The 16504-nt window shown below is 45.4% G+C and overlaps 1 protein-coding gene across 1 annotated transcript in view; it reads left to right on the top strand.

Moving 5' to 3' along the window:
- Positions 1-16504, top strand: part of SPNS2 (spinster homolog 2 (Drosophila)) — a gene marked incomplete at its 5' end in the record, with an annotated part of 81741 nt that overhangs the window by 45711 nt on the left and 19526 nt on the right. Inside the window, 5 exons of the mRNA XM_008948108.1 lie at positions 2607-2758; positions 4909-4975; positions 7578-7720; positions 8917-9069; positions 10598-10787. Coding sequence (XP_008946356.1) covers positions 2607-2758; positions 4909-4975; positions 7578-7720; positions 8917-9069; positions 10598-10787 — 705 coding nt within the window. The remainder of the gene's footprint in view (positions 1-2606; positions 2759-4908; positions 4976-7577; positions 7721-8916; positions 9070-10597; positions 10788-16504) is intronic.

Here is a 16504-nt window from a genome sequence, read left to right as displayed (position 1 = left end):
CAGCAGGATAAGAAGAGCAATTACTTCTTTAATCCTAGATGTAGAGCTATAAAACCAGGCACAACACAGAACTCATGATAAAAAATTAGAGCTCATATTGTTTTAGACTTTTGTGTGTTTTGTCTAGATGTTACACCTGAAGAGCTGCATTGTCCATAGTCTGGAGCATCTCATGTCTTTATGTAGATTATGTTTTTATAAGACTGCTTTTATGACCAGCTGAAGTCAGAATCTCATGACTTAAATTTGGATACTGCTGCTTCAGGGAGCGTGGTTTAAATATTAAACAGCTGTTTGGAGTGTGTGAGGATGGGATAAGCAAACAAGGGAGGATTTGAGGAGGAACTGGGCGAGAAGAATGAACAAGTTACTTGTTGCAGGTTACTTCATTGTATTGGGATTCTGATTCAATGGTGTCGATGGAGCCAAGTCACTCTTTCCCACAATAGGGAAACTATAGTTTTCCTGTCTTATGGGAGGATTGTAAGAGGAACATTATAACACTATTATTTGGAGGAAATTCCTGTCCAGTGCGTTCACTGGGAGCGATACTGGCTGGTGAGCACAGACTTGTGTCATTTTACTGCAGGTATTTCACATTTGGAGAGCATCCAGTGCCTTTGCAAACTTGTCATTCTGCAGGTGTAACTAGCACTGTCTACGTACTTATGCCAGTCTGGCAGGTGGCTGTTTTGCTGTCATCCTCTCTGCGATCCAAATCTGAACCTCTTAAGAACCCAGAATCAGTCTCCAGCTCCTCTGCTTTCTAATTCTGCATGACTAAGTCATTCAGCACGCTGTGAATACTGTTACTCATCCCACAGCCACTGGTTACCTGTGCACCCGTCGCTGTCAGCATATTTCTGCAGTGGGGTGGTTTAGCATTGGGTAATTAGCATAAATTAAATTGCCTGAGTCAGAGTATTGCCCTTTCTGCATACACCCACGTGTATCTGTTACGTTGTGTGCAGCTTATGGGAGGTACATGAATGATAGCAGCACTACAAACACCCTGCCAGCAAACAAGGAACTTGTCAACACTCAGACAACAGGTATTCATGTAGAATTTACGTCAAAATCAGAGGAAGTGAAGAGTGGGGAAAAGTATTTGCTTTGTGTGACTGTAGGAATCTTCAAAAAATTCCCTTCAGCCAGGGGATTACAATGAGGAAGACAATGAGAGCATGGCAGTGGTAGATTTTTGTCTGCTGATGGGTATATGCATGGCTGAGGCACGTGGCTCGGTGTCTGCATGGCATTTTCCATGGCTGGAAATGAGAGCCCTGTGCTCTGGCTTAGCTTGGCTGTAGGGCACAGATCAGCCCCTTCCCTGCACACTTCTCACCACTGAAGAAGAGGAATCAGTAATGGCTCATTGTTCTCAAAGCACTTTTGTGTTTGAGGGTGTGTCAGGATCCCTGCAGTTCTTCTCACAAATGATCTACAGAATAATGAGAGTAAAATAGAGGATTTGTAGAGGTTACATTTGCAGAAATAGGTTTTCCTGTGCTTACAGTTTTCTGCAATTGACTGTTTAATTTCTGCACCCTCAATTATTTCTGGGTGTAGCTCAAGCTGCTTCGATGTCTGAGAACTTGGTTGTGCTCATGTATTTAAACATGTATTATTGTGCCTTATGCCTTCACACAGCAGCACCCAGAAAACTGCAAGTGTAGTGAAAAAGGTCAGCTTGAAAATCAGGTCCTTGCAGTTTACAAAAGCATTGGCTGAAACAAGGAAACGGGCCACAAAGAAAACTCTATTAGAAGAACAAGTCCTTGTTGTCCAGGTTAGGGTGTGTGGTGCTGAATGGGAAGCCCATCTCCAGGTTCTGTTGGGTTGCTCCTCACTCCAGCAGCTGAATTCCCTTTGCAGCCTGGTTCCTGTGGCTACCAGGAGAGCTCTGGTCTTGCCTCTTCATAACTGTGTGCACCTCAACTCGGGCTGCACCCTGAGGTTGGTCAGAACTGCTCACTGCTGGCTCACTCTGCCTTCCTGCTCTGATGGGCAGAGTTCGTTTCAAGGAAGGGGGACTGAGATAGGTTCTTAACACCTTTGGAAAACTTCTCTTGTTCTGTAGCTTCTAATGAAGGGGGAAAAAGAAAAGAGTTTGGGGCATTGCAGGTTTCGTAGCTCTGGATCTCACCAGTCTGAACTTACCCCTTGGCATGCTGGGGGGGCTGGGATTGCCCTCAGCAGATATTGCTCTTTCTGGATCCCAGAGCAGTGTTTGTGTCACCCACCCTCCTCCCCAGACCTCCCTCTGTCAGGGCACTTGGGCTTCACAAGAGCGAGCTGCATCCTGAGAATACACTGAGGGTCTTCTGCCTATATTAGAGTATCCTCTTGAGTGACACTGATTAAACATGTCATATTATTACTTTTCTTTCATGCTTATGAATCTCCACAAATAATACAGTCCCTTTCCTCCCAGCAAGAGACAAATGAAATGAGTCTGAGGTTTTAAAAAATAAATGCATCCAAGGGAATCACTTTCCAGTCACTTATTTTTACATTTCCCTCTTCATGCAGATTTCATTGTTGCCCATCCTGAATGAGAAGGTTATAAGAGGAGACCCATTAATGTGTTTTATTTCTTTTCTCAGTATTTCTGGCTTCTTGTGCTCTCAAGAGGCTTGGTCGGCATCGGTGAAGCAAGTTACTCCACTATTGCACCAACCATCATAGGAGACCTTTTCACCAAAAACACAAGGACCCTTATGCTGTCTGTTTTCTACTTTGCAATTCCTCTTGGCAGGTCAGTGACATAATGGTTCTTTTATCTGGTTTGGGCTTTTCTCTTAAAAGTAAGCTCAGACAGATCTGAAGTTCCTAATGATGGTCGTTCTGTCTTTGGTTGGAATGGTTTGGACAGGAAAATACTGTGATCAGTGACTAATTACTTACAGGAATTGGGTTATTTTTCTTGCCCTGTTACTGGTTCATGTGTGAATTTTGGGAATTAGTGGGAAGATTTGTTTGTGTTTTTTTTTCTTTTTTACAGCAATGGGGTGGAAATGGAAAAAAAATATTTTTTTTATCATTATTAAATTAAATTATCCTTTTGAATAATGTTATATTGGTTCTCTGAATCCTTGCTTCAGTCACATGAGATCTAGGCCTTCTTTAGGCAAAGTCTTTCAGGTTACTGTGAAATCAAGATCTCTTAAGACACTGGGCTGAGTTTTCAGAAGTGAGCAAACGGGTACCTGCTTCCATGGGACAGTCTCAACATCAGAGGTTCCAAGAGGAGTATACTAGATGACATACACAATTTGAGGTTTTGACTTTAAAAAATATTTTTAGCTTAAGCTCAAATTCTACCCAAACTTGAATATGGCCACTCTAAGTTTGGAAAATGTGGCTAAGCCCATCTTAGCCAGTCGGTAGTCGCAGTAGCAGTGGCCAGTCCATTTTAGTGCTTTTGCCACTGAAATGGCAATTGGGAGAAGTTGTGAAGTCTGTTGTAGACAGGGCTGGAGAGAGGAACTGTAGTGCTCATTCACACTCAGTCTCAAGGCCTTGTAGGACAGGCAAGCCCACAGATTCCTGATGAGAGGAAGAGACAGACTTGGATCTGGAGTAGTTATTTCCTCTGGCACTTTCTTTCAGTTGAGTTCCCTTATCAGCCCAATGCAGTATCTGATTGTTGGGACAGGAGGGAACCTGTGATTATTTTTTTAATTAGCTTTACGTTTTTAAATAATGGTTGACCCTCTATTGTGATGTTGTAGGGAGGGTGGGTTCACATAGTTTGCATACCGATTCCCAGAGCTGGACAACATCCTCTGCACCATGGGTTCATCTCCAGCAGGGAAAACGTGGGCAGCAGTTTAATCCCCCCCTGAAGCTCAAGGAACAACTTCTGGTTGAGGGAGGAGCATTTTCCAAATTAGAGCACTCATCTCTAAGAGAAAACTCACAAACCCCTTTGATTTTGAGGAAAAAGAGATAGCCAGGTCCTTAACTGTTGAAAAGAACGTTTTCCCAAGGGGGCCAAGGATGCTGGGTATTTACATAGAGAATTCAGTGGATCTGTGGTTTGATTTCAGGGCCTGTTTGTGTAAAAAGGCCAGTTTTGAGGTGATTATAGATGGCAACCTCCAAAGCTTAGCAGACTGTTGAGGAAAGGCCTGTGGTGGTTGACAGCTGCCTCACAGCAGTCCCAGTGACTTTCAGTGAAGGCAACAAATGCAGCAGTTTTGAGAAAAGGATGTTCACATCCATTCACTTGGAGAGAAGCAAGAAGAATGTAGCTGAAGACTACATTCACCTTCATCTAGTCTCTTGTGAGCCACCTTTTGTTACCACAGTGTAATTTTTAGTGTGTGGCTGAAGGTCCTGTTGCTCCTTTACCTTCAGAGAAGCTCTCCAAGCTTCAGGTCTGATGTTCTCCCATCAGACTGTCCAGCATGTTTTTCTTGGTTTTTCTTACAAGCTTATGAAAAACGGTCTCTTCATGGGTAATTAGAACCAAGTGCTATTAAATGGCAAGAAAAAAAATTAATGATGGAAAACGATGTGTCCTTGAAGGGCACTTCCTAACTGTGAGCTTGAACATAAAATTGTTAAGTACTCCCATCAGTGTGCAGAAGGGCCTGATGTAGAGATTAAATTGGGACATAAATCCTTTTGGAGGCTTTGTTTCCATCCACTGTAGATTGAAAGGTCAGCTATAAATCTGAGATCAGTGTCCAAATTTCCATCAGATTTGAGCATTTTTAGATCAACAGTGCTGGGAAGAGTTATATACTAGCCACCATCTGCTCACCCCTCGTGTTTCTTCCTGCAGGAGCAGAGAGCATGGGACACATTGATGGTGCATCTTTTTGCCTTGGTTTAAGAAGAGCTGGGATTGTGGTACTCATGTAAAGCTCTTTCTGACTCTCATCTCTGTATTTCTTGCAGTGGCTTGGGATACATCACTGGGTCAAGTGTGAAGCAGGTTGCTGGGGACTGGCACTGGGCGTTGCGGGTAAGCCGCTCTTAGTAACACCTTAGTAACACCTCAATAACACCTTAATAACACCTTAATAACAGTTGTGTTGGTTGCTGGGTGTCAGGAAGAGTTCTACCACACAGTCCCTCAACCTCTTATTGTATGGAGAAGGTAAAGGATTGGAAGTTACAGCTAGAGATATTAAGTGCATAGCAGATGCATTCTCTCAGCAAATGGGAACGGTGTGTGGTTTTGGCTCATTGTACTTGGTTTTCTCCCTGCCTGAGACCAAGAATTTGTTATTATCAGTCAACCATGATTTCTTGATGGGGATGGGAAGATGAGGCATTGGCCTTAAATCAACTCCATGGTCTCTCAGTCCCCTGCTGTCAAGAAACTCTGAGAATGGCTTCCTGCTTTGAGGAAAAAACACTTTGTTCCAGTTTCCGCTTGTTTTTCTGCCCTGAGACAGTCGGTTTCCTTCTATTTTAACCTCTTGGGACCCTGATAAATGTGTTGAAAAGATAATACACTCCAATCACATGCACACAAACGGATTCTGCACACAAAGATGTCTTGAAAGAGCTGAGAGGAAGTGGCCCAGCAGAACTGTTTTCTGACCTTTGGCAGTCTGGGTGGCATGAGCCCCCGTGAGGTGCATTCTCTGGCTCTGGCACTTCATGAAGACAATGAATCTCATGAATCTCAGGCCAACACCATTTATAACAGCAGGTGATGAAATACATGGGTTCCCATCTCAAGCAAACGTGCCCTTCTGTGACACAAGCCATTCCCTCTCTGTCCAGCAAGCGTAAAGTTGTGAAAATCACCATGAATGGTCCATCTGCACCTAGGAGAGTGGAGAGTCATTTCCAGCTGTGAACATGACATGGAACATCTTTAAGCCTACAGCTTCACACCAAGAGGATGGCTACCCCATTGAGTACCAGGAATTCTCTAAGGGTAGAGGCCAGCACAAGGAATAAGGAGCCCCAGAGCCCCTCCTCCTGGTCAGTAGGCTTTAATGAAGATTGATACATGGGAGAGCTCCTGTATTTCTATCAATCAGTAAAACCCAAACTTAAAACCCATTTATTTGTGCAAATAAATCCTCACTAGTGCCTTTCTCTTCAGATGAAGTCCCTGTTGTTATCCTGAGAAACCCAGGCAGTCTACAAGACTGTGCCCCTTATGGGGTGATGGTTTCTACTTTGATGCATCATCCCCTGACAAGCTGCACACATCTGTGGGGGTTGCTTTGGACTGCATTGCTTAGTTTCTGTAGTCAAACAGCACATGTTGAAAGCTTCAGACAGCAATGTAAAGCAGCTTCCATCCCTGTGATAACTGCTGTGCTCTTGAAAGAAATGAAAGATTCCCCTAGGTGATGTTTCCCTCTCTTCTCTCATGTGGTCTCCAAATCCAGGAGAGGTCAGGAATAATCTGTACTTCAGCAGGCTGAAGAAGACAGAAGGGCACGCTGGCAAGTGGCAGCTTTGTCTCTGGATCTTACAGCAACATCAGTGTTTCATTGGAGCATTACTGAGGATCAGTGGGTGGTGTCCTGTTGGGGGATTAAGCCTGTAGACAAAAATAAAAGAGACTTTAATCTACATGGCCCTAAAAAATCCCAGCATTTCCATTTTTCCACCAGTGCTGTGCCTTGTGTTCACCTGTAATAAGAATTCTGTATCAGCCTTCATTTCTCTCTGGATGAGGTATTCTCCTGACTTTCCAGTTCTGGAATATTTTTGCCTTTCCTTCCCTAGAAGAATGTTGAGTTTGTCATCTTTGGCCGTGGAATGCTGCTCTGTGTGTAAAGGCCACTCTCAGGTTATTACTGGAAGCATATTTTTTTTGGAAGAAGGATTTATTTTTAAAATAGCACGTGCAGAAGAGATGATAGTTGGGTGAAAATCTGTGTTCCTATTTTCCTAACAGCTATTTTCCATTCTGACAATGATGGAATTTCAGTGTCAAAACAGGAATCCTGTTTGTAGCTTGCAAAACACTATGGGATCTTTGTATTTTTGTCTAATGACTGGGAGAAAGGATTGGAAATGGGGAAACCTAACCCCTGAACATGTTATTTTCCTATCTTCCAGCCTGCATTTTCAGTGTTTCTTGGTCTGCTGTACACTGAGGTAGTTTGAGATAGCTGCCTGAAAATGGGAAGCCATTGAGGGTTGGCTGGAAGAGGGATGCATGTCAAGCAAGGACTCTCAAAGACAGCATGCTCCCAACATCCAGAAATCCTTCACCTGGCCTCATTGCCTTTAAAAGGCTTCTGCACTCTCCCAGAAACTAGTTGGGCTCCTAGCCCAGCTGGGAGTAGACTTCCAAAGAGCTAAACCTCACTGAAGAACCAAGTTTAGATGAATCTTGGTCCTTTCATAACACTGGGAAATGGACAGCCTTAATCAGAGTATTCTCCAAGCTGCATGTTTCCAGAGTGAGATGCCAGAGCCCAGGGAGTGAGAGGGAGGAAGGAAGGAGCAGATGCCTCAGTGTGCTTCAGATTCCACCTAGCTGCAAAGAATGGAGTCACTGAAATGAAACTGGTGTAATCTGCTGCTTACTGACCAGTCAAAGCAAACCCTGCTGACTCCTGTGCTAATTCCCTCTTCCTTCCTTGCAGGTATCTCCACTCCTGGGAATGATAACAGGGACACTCATCTTGATATTTGTACCTGCTGCTAAAAGAGGGAACTTTGAACAGCTTGGGGCACAGCTGAAGGCTCAGACCTCCTGGCTAAGAGACATGAAAGCACTGATTAGAAAGTAAGAGCACCCCAGTAAAAATCTTGCTTTGCCTCTAATGCTTAGCTGGAACATCCAATGGTCTGTACTCAGCACTGTGACACTGGCAAGTGCCAACATGCAGAGTTGCAGGAAGTTTGGTCTGTGGAGCTAGAAAAGAGAATCACAGCTCCATTTTCACCAGGTATCGACTCTACTGATAATGATGGATTCCAACTTGTGCTCTGAGCATTCCAAGATGGGATCTGAGAGGGAGTCTGCTTTGTTTGGCTCATACTTCAGACAAATCAAGGCTTTTGAAGTGTAGAAGTTGCTGTGTTCCTGAATTAATTGTTGTGCCACTGTTGTTCAGATGCTTAGATCCAGTTCCTTCCCTGAAAGAGCTGCTCTGTTGAGGGGGAACAAGAGTTAAATGCAGTTTAAGAGAAGAAAAGCTTGCACTATGTGACATGTTTAAATATCTATGTTTATACAACTCCATGTGACTTGATGCAGGGGCACTGATTGTGCTTGGCTGCATATGTGCATAGAATCACTAAGGTTGGAAAAGACCCCTAAGATCATCAAGCCCAGCCATCAGCCCAACACTCCTCTCACCACTAGATCACAAGCTCACAAGGGTTTGAGCAGCTGTGCTTGCTTCCAGAAGCTTGCCTGTGCATGTACAATACCTGCTCTTGTGAATTCAGTGTTACATCAGAACTTTTAGAACTGCTGGCTAGAATGCCTTCCTGGTGTTGTGACCCAGCATCAAAGGACTATGAAAAGTAATCATGGTTAATTTATCAATACTTGTGTGTTCCTTATTTTGGTAATTTAGTCAAGTAGTAACCATATGGTGGCATGGATGGGGAGGGAGAAGTGAAACTGGTCACCCAGGTAAACAGGTGATATTTTGTTGAAAGCCCTACAGTTCACACATGGTTTGTACTGAGTACTGAGCATCTTCTGAAATGGCCCTGGGAAAAATGGTCTTTATGAAGCACCTCTGAAAAGTTGAGTACCTTATTATCCCTGGAGCATCACATGTGAGGAAATATTCCATGCCTCTTATTTTCCATTCCTTTGTACCCTGTGCTGTCTCTGCCCCTTGGCAAAGGGAGGGGGCTGGTATGAAGGAGTGCTGTGTTTTGTCCCTGAAACTCCTGCCTGAGCTTCTTGCTTTTTGAGTTCTCCCACTAGAGCTTCTCTTGGGTTTGCCTCTTGTGTCTCCACAGCCGCAGCTACGTGTTCTCATCGCTGGCCACCTCAGCTGTCTCCTTTGCCACAGGGGCTCTGGGCATGTGGATCCCTCTCTACCTTCACAGAGCACAGGTCGTGCAGAAGACAGCAGAGACCTGCAGCTCACAGCCCTGCGGCACCAAAGACAGGTGAGATTCATACTTCACCCCTTAAAAGAGGGGGGAAAAGGGGGTGGGGGCTTTGGTACCAGAGGAAGCAGGCAAGTCCCACAGAATGGAGTCACTAGAATGTCTGTCATTTCCTCTAGGTCTTTGCAACAATGCTAGGAAATGCTGGGATTGTAAACTAGGCTTTATTTCTCTTCTTCATTGCATGAAGCAATGACCTCAGCTCTTTCTTAGTTCCCAGGCTGTGGTGCAGAAGCAGAAAAGGAATTTTGTCTTCCTCTTAGAGGATGTTTGGAGAGCTGAGAGTTTAGTTTCTTAAGACCCATGCTCACCTGTAATAGCAGAATAAGCTGGCAGGTTGTGTAGCCACAGCAGTAGCTGCACTTGAGAGGTTGGACTGGTTCCCCTGAAGGCTGCAGAGACAAACCCTGAAGACTTTTGTTTCTGTGTGAGGGAGGATTTCACTGCGTCTCATTGCTCTGTGTGCTGCTGTGTAGGCTGAGTTTGGCTGCAGAATGGTGCAGAGTATGGGATGCTGTGATCTGGAGTGCTTGGTGCTACACACTGGTTTGGTTTTCCAGTCCCAGTCATATAGTATCATTTGCAGCACACAGGCTTTGAAAAGTAATTAATCTTTTTGTTCACTGCGTCTCATTGCTCTGTGTGCTGCTGTGTAGGCTGAGTTTGGCTGCAGAATGGTGCAGGGTATGGGATGCTGTGATCTGGAGTGCTTGGTGCTACACACTGGTTTGGTTTTCCAGTTCCATATAGTATCACTTGCAGCACACAGGCTTTGAAAAGTAATTAATCTTTTTGTGCTATACCACGATGGCACAACTCATAAAATGCCAAAAAAAAGCATTTCTCCAGGTGAATAAAAGACATGGAAAACTTGATGACAACTACATTTTGAGCTGCCCTGGAGCTGCTGTAATGGAGCTGCCAACGACTCTGTAATCCAAGCCCTGCAACATGCAATGTGGAGAATCCTTGACAGCTCCTGGCTCTTTAAATTTAAATTATCACATTTCAAATGTGTAACCTAACAGCAAAAGAAAGTTTCTTTGAAAGGACATAGGAAGTCAAAGTATGTTGGAAATCACTGGTATTGAGAGTCTTGGTAGGTTTTCTTTCTCTTCAGTTTCCTAGTGCCTGTTCTGTCCCTGATTTCCCCTTCCATGACCAATGTGCAGGTTATTAGTTGGGTTGGTGCACATGTAATTAGCTGTACAATGCACTTTACAGGGAGCTGGGTTCCACACAAAGCAGCAGTGGGAGCCCTTTGCACCTCTTTGCCTGTTGATCAATGTCTCTGTACCAGGCTGGATTTCCTGAGTTGTGTTTTCCTTAACCACAGGGGAAGAGTCCTAAATTCCCAAGCACTCAGCAGGGGAGCTCATTTGTTTTATTTTAAACTTGCAAAACCCAACATGCAGATTTCCATTGGCCAGTTTACCCGAAGAACTCGTTCAAAGACCATGCCTATTTTTGAGAAAAACTCCAGCAAAAATAAAAAAGCCTCTTTTTTCTTCTTTTCTTTTTGTAACAGCTTGATCTTCGGGGCAATCACATGCTTCACTGGCTTCCTGGGTGTGATCACAGGGGCAGGGGCAACCAAATGGTGCCGGTTAAGAACCCAGCGAGCTGATCCTCTTGTCTGTGCTGTTGGCATGCTAGGATCAGCCATCTTCATCTGTCTCATCTTCGTTGCTGCCAAGAGCAGCATTGTGGGAGCCTATGTAAGTATAATCCTTTGCATATGCCAGTCTCACTCTTTCTCTCTCCACCAGACTGTGTGCACGGTGCTCTGCAGGAAGCCTCAGATGTTGGTCTTGCCCTTCCCCTTCTGAATGTCCTTCGTTTTGCACCTTGGCATCTTGGCACTCTCTAGATGTGCCTGGAAGAATAAAGGCATCTCAGCTGCTCATCCCTGCTTACTAGTTGTCATCAGAACTCAGAGCTGGGGGTTTAGTGCATGCAGGAAACCCCCTGATCCCTGCCTTTGGGTTGTACCTCTGTCCATACCTCTATTGCTCTTGCCTAATGTTTTGGCACAGGAAAATTGGTGGCTTCTCTTTGCAATAAGGGTATTGTAGCTACACTGATACCAAATTGTAATTATAGTGTAATTTGTCTGTAGGCATGCTTTTGGCTACCTGTAAGTACCATTCATTTCCCTAATAGGTGGCTTGCTGCAAGCCAAAATTAATTGCCTGGTAATTTCAATCTGTTGTTATCTGTATTACCAGATCACCTGCAAGTCCAAGGCATAGCCCAGGAACCCACAATACTTGATGCTCTGCAAATGCAGCTTAAAATATGGCCCTTCCCTGGGTGTTTATAATCAGGACGTCAGGTAAACCCAGACAAATAGACTGGAGGGAAAAGGAACAATTCAAGTATAATAATCCAGCCTCAAGCTAGAATCTTGTTTTCAGTAGAGAATCCAGAGCACTGAACAGGTCCCAGGTTCCTTTTTAATATAACAGAAAGAAGCCTGGAACCTGTGAGATTTTTTGAAGGGAAAGCATGAGATGTTTGGAGCAGTGGGATAATTTTTTCACAGGTCACCTTTAGGAGAGCACACTCCACCCAGCAAGGAGAATTCATTTACAGTCAACCAGCCAGCCAACCAATCTTCTGTGGCTCCTTGTTTCTCTGTTTCAGGCACTAGCCTGGCTGGGGTTGTTTTCTGAGTATTTCAGTAGCTGCCATCGTTATGGGGAAACACCAGAGTGGAAGTTTATAAACATGAAGACACAACCAAGAATGCCTACTCTGGCTGTGGAGAAAGCATCAGAGGAGATTTGGTCCTCTGGTTTGTGGCACAGTTTGGAACTCACCTTTGATTCAGAAGGAAAATGATCACCTCAGACAAGGCTGGCTGGCAAAGCATCAACCCTCCTGTCATCAGCAGCCATCTCCCAGTGATGAGATCTATCAAATCTCCCTACCTGCCCCTCCCCTCCACCTCTTGGTGCAGCCAGATCTGTGATTTTCTTCTTTCTCAAAGCAGATGACAGGTTAATTTGTGGTATTTAGTCTCTTCATGCAGGAATTCCTCCCTTTCTGAGCTGGAAATACTGTTTTCAAAATTTTTGCAACAGGAGGTGATTATTGGTCTCATTTTCATCTTTTTTTCTTAAGTGTTTGGGTTTTTTTTCTTAATAGCCATGTGGCTATTCTGCACCATATAAACTCATAAATACAGATGGTATTATTTAGCTGATCTTGGAAACAATTCGTTTTACTGTACATGAGCAGTAAATCCAATAGAGCTGATGATTTGCAAAGGAAACTATCTGCAAATGGAGGGGGTATGAGGACTATAGGCCTGTTTGAAGGTGATTTTAGGCTGAAGCATACATTTGTTATGGGTAACTCTGCCTCTCTGGAGCTCTAAATATGCTCTGGCTGCTGCTGGAAACCTGATGCATAAAAAGCAGATTAATTAATGTGCTGACTGGGGAGCCACAGATCTGAACTCTTCAAAGATTCTAAGTGGGACAGGAGGCAAGTTACTTAACTTCGTTTTGCCTCTGCAAAGATGAGGATTCTTAACTTACAAAGGGTCACGTAATCACTGAATCCCAGCAGGGTGGGGCTGGAAGGGACCTCTGGAGATCATCTCGTCCAACCCCCTGCTCCAGCAGCTCACCCACAGCAGGGTGCCCAGGGTCACATCCAGGAGGGTTTGGGATCTCTCCAGAGCAGGAGACTCCACAGCCTCTCTGGGCAGCTGCTCCAGGCTCTGACACCCTCACACCAAAGAAGTTTCTCCTCCTGTTCAGACAGAACCTCCTGGGTTCCAGTTGGTGCCCGTTGCCCCTTGTCCTGTCTCTGGGCACCACTGACCAGAGTCTGGCCCCAGCCTCTTGCCCCCACTCTTTAGACATTGATCAGATCCCCTCTGAGGCTTCTCCTCTCCAGCTCAGCAGCCCCAGGGCTCTCAGCCTGTCCTGGCACAGAGATGCTCCAGCCCCTCAGCAGCTTCACAGCCTCCACTGCACTGGGGGAGGGTAGCCTAGATCATTCCTGTTTGTAAATGACCTGGAGTTAGGTGATCTGTGGCCAGGCCATCACTATACATTAATATAAACAGAAAATGGCACAACACCTGCTGTTCTGCCTGGTGTTACAGGTGCTAACCCAACAGAGAGAACAGGTCTGTGTTGGAGCTACCAATGTCTCACAACACATGGTACTATGGTGATGGTGTTATACATCTGTTGAATTGACTTCTCAAGGCAGATTTCAAACACAAGCCCTTGTTTTTCCACCCCATTGAGTGCTACTGCAGTCGTACAGACTCCCAGAGTGCTTAATTCCCTTAGAGTTCACTAGGAGACCTGTCTTGTAAGGTTGCATAGTGTAGCAGTTGCTCATTATTCTCCAATTTAAGTCTCCTTGGTCCAAAATGAAGGAGAGACTGTTCTCTGACTCTGGAGTTGGACCACCTAGATATGGTGGACTGCATCGTGGACCAGCTTACTGTCCTTATCTCAAAATCCATGATAAGAGCTTGTTCTGGAAAGAATACAGTAAAATTTCTGGGTGGATTTTCTCATCTCTGATAGCTTCCTTGACAGCTCTGTCCTGGCTGTCATCCCAAAACAGCATCCTTGAGGTCTGTATGGCTGTGCAAGGCAAGAGCAATATTCTGGTCTGCTCCCCAGCATGGTGGCATTTGCAGAGCTTCTGTACAGTAACTGTTCTTAGACTTCTGTCATTGATCCCACCATGCTAAAATAGCAGGGTTACTCACTTTGGACCTCTCCTTGCTTCAGAGCCTTTTAATTTAATGTTAATTATCACTTCCAAGCATTTAGGTGGGTTCCCATGAGATGGTGTTCTCTCACACTGAGCTGTGGGGGCCACTAGATCATCACCTCCCTCCCTGCTCTCATTAACAGTTGAGAGTTTTTAAGGTCAACTGCTACTGGCATCAGCTTAAATGAAGTGTCCAGCACTGCAGCAAGAATCAGCAGAGTCCTTGCTTTTTATTTCTTGGCTTTTTGGGGTTCTTTTTGGACAAGACCTGCATATCCAGTAGCACATTCAGCTTGTCCCTCCATGCTGTCAGCTGTCTGCTCTCTTCCCCCCCTTGGACACTTGGACTTTTTCTCCCCTGCCCAGTCCTGTCTTGCAGGTGGTTTTGGTCCCTGGGGGCAGCTGCTCTTCCAGTTCTCTGCCTGGAGCAAAGAGAGATTCTTTTTTCCCATCCACTCTTCATACAAATCCAGTAGATTATTGGCTTGGGTAGAAGTGGCTGGCAAGGTGGAATAACCCAACGTTCTGCATCACTTAGCTGCCCAGACACTTTCCTTTCTGTCTTTTACTATCCTGCTTGGCTGTGTCATCCAGTCAGTTCTTACTCTGTTTTCCTTGCAGCGTGGGGATTTGTGTGCTGTAGCCCAGCTCCTTAAAACAGAATTTTCCATATTTTTAGGTCCCATTCTTTCTGAAATACTTCCTCTTTGAAATGTTGGGTTTCAATCCTGTCTCTTGAAACCCATTAGCTGTATGATGTCCTTGTGTCACACTACTCAGATGTTCCAACAGCAGATTTTACACTACTTTAGGTCTCCAGATGACTGGAGAGGGATGCTTTGCTTTGTCTGCCTTTTGACATGCTCCAAGTTCCTGTTTCACCTCAGTTCCAACATCTATTTCAATTCCACAGAGACATTTTGTGCTCTTGCAGAAATGGCCAATCCCAGGGTGAAACCTTGCCATAGAGCTTTTGCACATCTCAGTCTCAACTCCATCCCTGTGGATTGGACGTGGTGTTGGTGTTCAAGGAAGAAACTTTTTGACACTGAGGGTGCTGAGCCCCTGGCCCAGGCTGCCCAGAGAGGTGGTCACTGCCCCATCCCTGGAACCATCCCAGGTGAGGTTGGGTGGTGCTCTGAGCACCCTGCTCTAGTTGGGGATGTCCCTGCTCCCTGCAGGGGGTTGGACTGGATGACCTTGAAAGGTCCCTTCAACCCAAACCATTCTATGATTCTATTCTATGGTGACTTACCTGCTTTTGAGGCATGACTATTGCCCAGCACTCAGGTGGAGTTAGACTTGCTTCAAACTCATGTACATGTGGGAGTCTTACCCACCATGTCAGAGAGGAATCCAGACATAGACAGATAGTTTGCAAATAGCCATGGAAGGAGTTTATAACCTGCTTAGGTCTTGCTGTGAGAGCTGCTGGTGTGACCACTCTGAAAGCTACTTTATTTATCATTTTGGGGAATCAGAATTTGCTGACTGGTCAAATAAATAGAAAGACTTGAGGGGGACATAACTTCTGTTGGCTCATCAGAGATGGGCAACTGGACACCAAGGGGAGATGGTGAGATACTGTACAACACAGCTGGACTGGGAAGAGATGTATCTGTAGAGCTGAAATCTCAGTGTAAAAGGAGGCCTGGAGAAGTCTGTGAGGAGTCAAACCCTGACTGTTTCAGGAGCTATTGCTCTGTTCTGGAGGCTGCCCTGTTTGCAGGAAGCATCCCTAGAGTCTCTCTCCAGCAGAAATGCCACTTATCCTCATCTGCCCTTTGCAGTGGAGGAACTCATTGTTATAAATCCCCATCAGCAGCTGAAGGACAGACTTTTTTTAATGTCAGTACCTTTTGTCCTACTTTTTGATCTCCTTCTTGTTCCTCATTTCCTTCTATCAGTATCCACATATTAAATGTGTGTTTTGGGGGAGCATGTTGGCTGAAGTAACAGCTTCAACCATTCAAAACTGGTGTGCTCTGGAGTTTGTAGCATTTCAGTGATTTCCCTGCAGGACTTGTGCTGGATTCCTGCAAAAGGGGGCAAGTTCTCCTTGCCTGTAACAGTTCATATGTGTTCTGTGCACATGACTGATGTCACCTTCAGGCAAGTGGCTGCCTGTTTGCAGCACTGTGTGAGCAGGCTGGGCGTGTTGATGCCACGTTCAGAAGTGTGATGACATCTTTCCCAAGCTCCATTTAGTCTATCCAGCCACAGAACCCCAGCAACAGCAGCTGTAGCAGGACAGATCTCAGAGCAGGTCCCAAGATCCCACCTGGGGCTCTGATACCTCCTTGTTCCAGGGCTTCAACTCCTGTCAGCACCTGGTTTTGTTGGATCTCTGCTTCTTAGCCTGGTAGATCCTGCCCCTCTGCTCTGCCCTGGGGAGACCTCACCTGGGGCAGCTCTGAGCCCCCAGCACCAGAAGGACGTGGAGCTGTTGGAGTGTCCAGAGGAGAGCCACAGGAATGCTCCAAGGGCTGGAGCAGCTCTGCTGTGAGGACAGGCTGAGGGAGTTGGGGCTGTTCAGCCTGGAGAAGAGGAGGCTCTGGGGGGACCTTATAGACACCTCCCAGTACCTGAGAGGGGCTACAGGAGAGCAGGGGAGGGACTGTTCACAAGGGTTTGGAGGGACAGGACGAGGGGTAATGGCTTTAAGCTAGAAAAGGGCAGATTTAGG

Source organism: Merops nubicus, unplaced genomic scaffold (assembly GCF_000691845.1).
Source record: "Merops nubicus isolate BGI_N331 unplaced genomic scaffold, ASM69184v1 scaffold9189, whole genome shotgun sequence".
Classification (NCBI taxonomy): domain Eukaryota; kingdom Metazoa; phylum Chordata; class Aves; order Coraciiformes; family Meropidae; genus Merops; species Merops nubicus.
The sequence above is the reverse complement of the archived record's forward strand: the minus strand, read 5'-3'. Positions and strand labels throughout refer to the sequence as shown.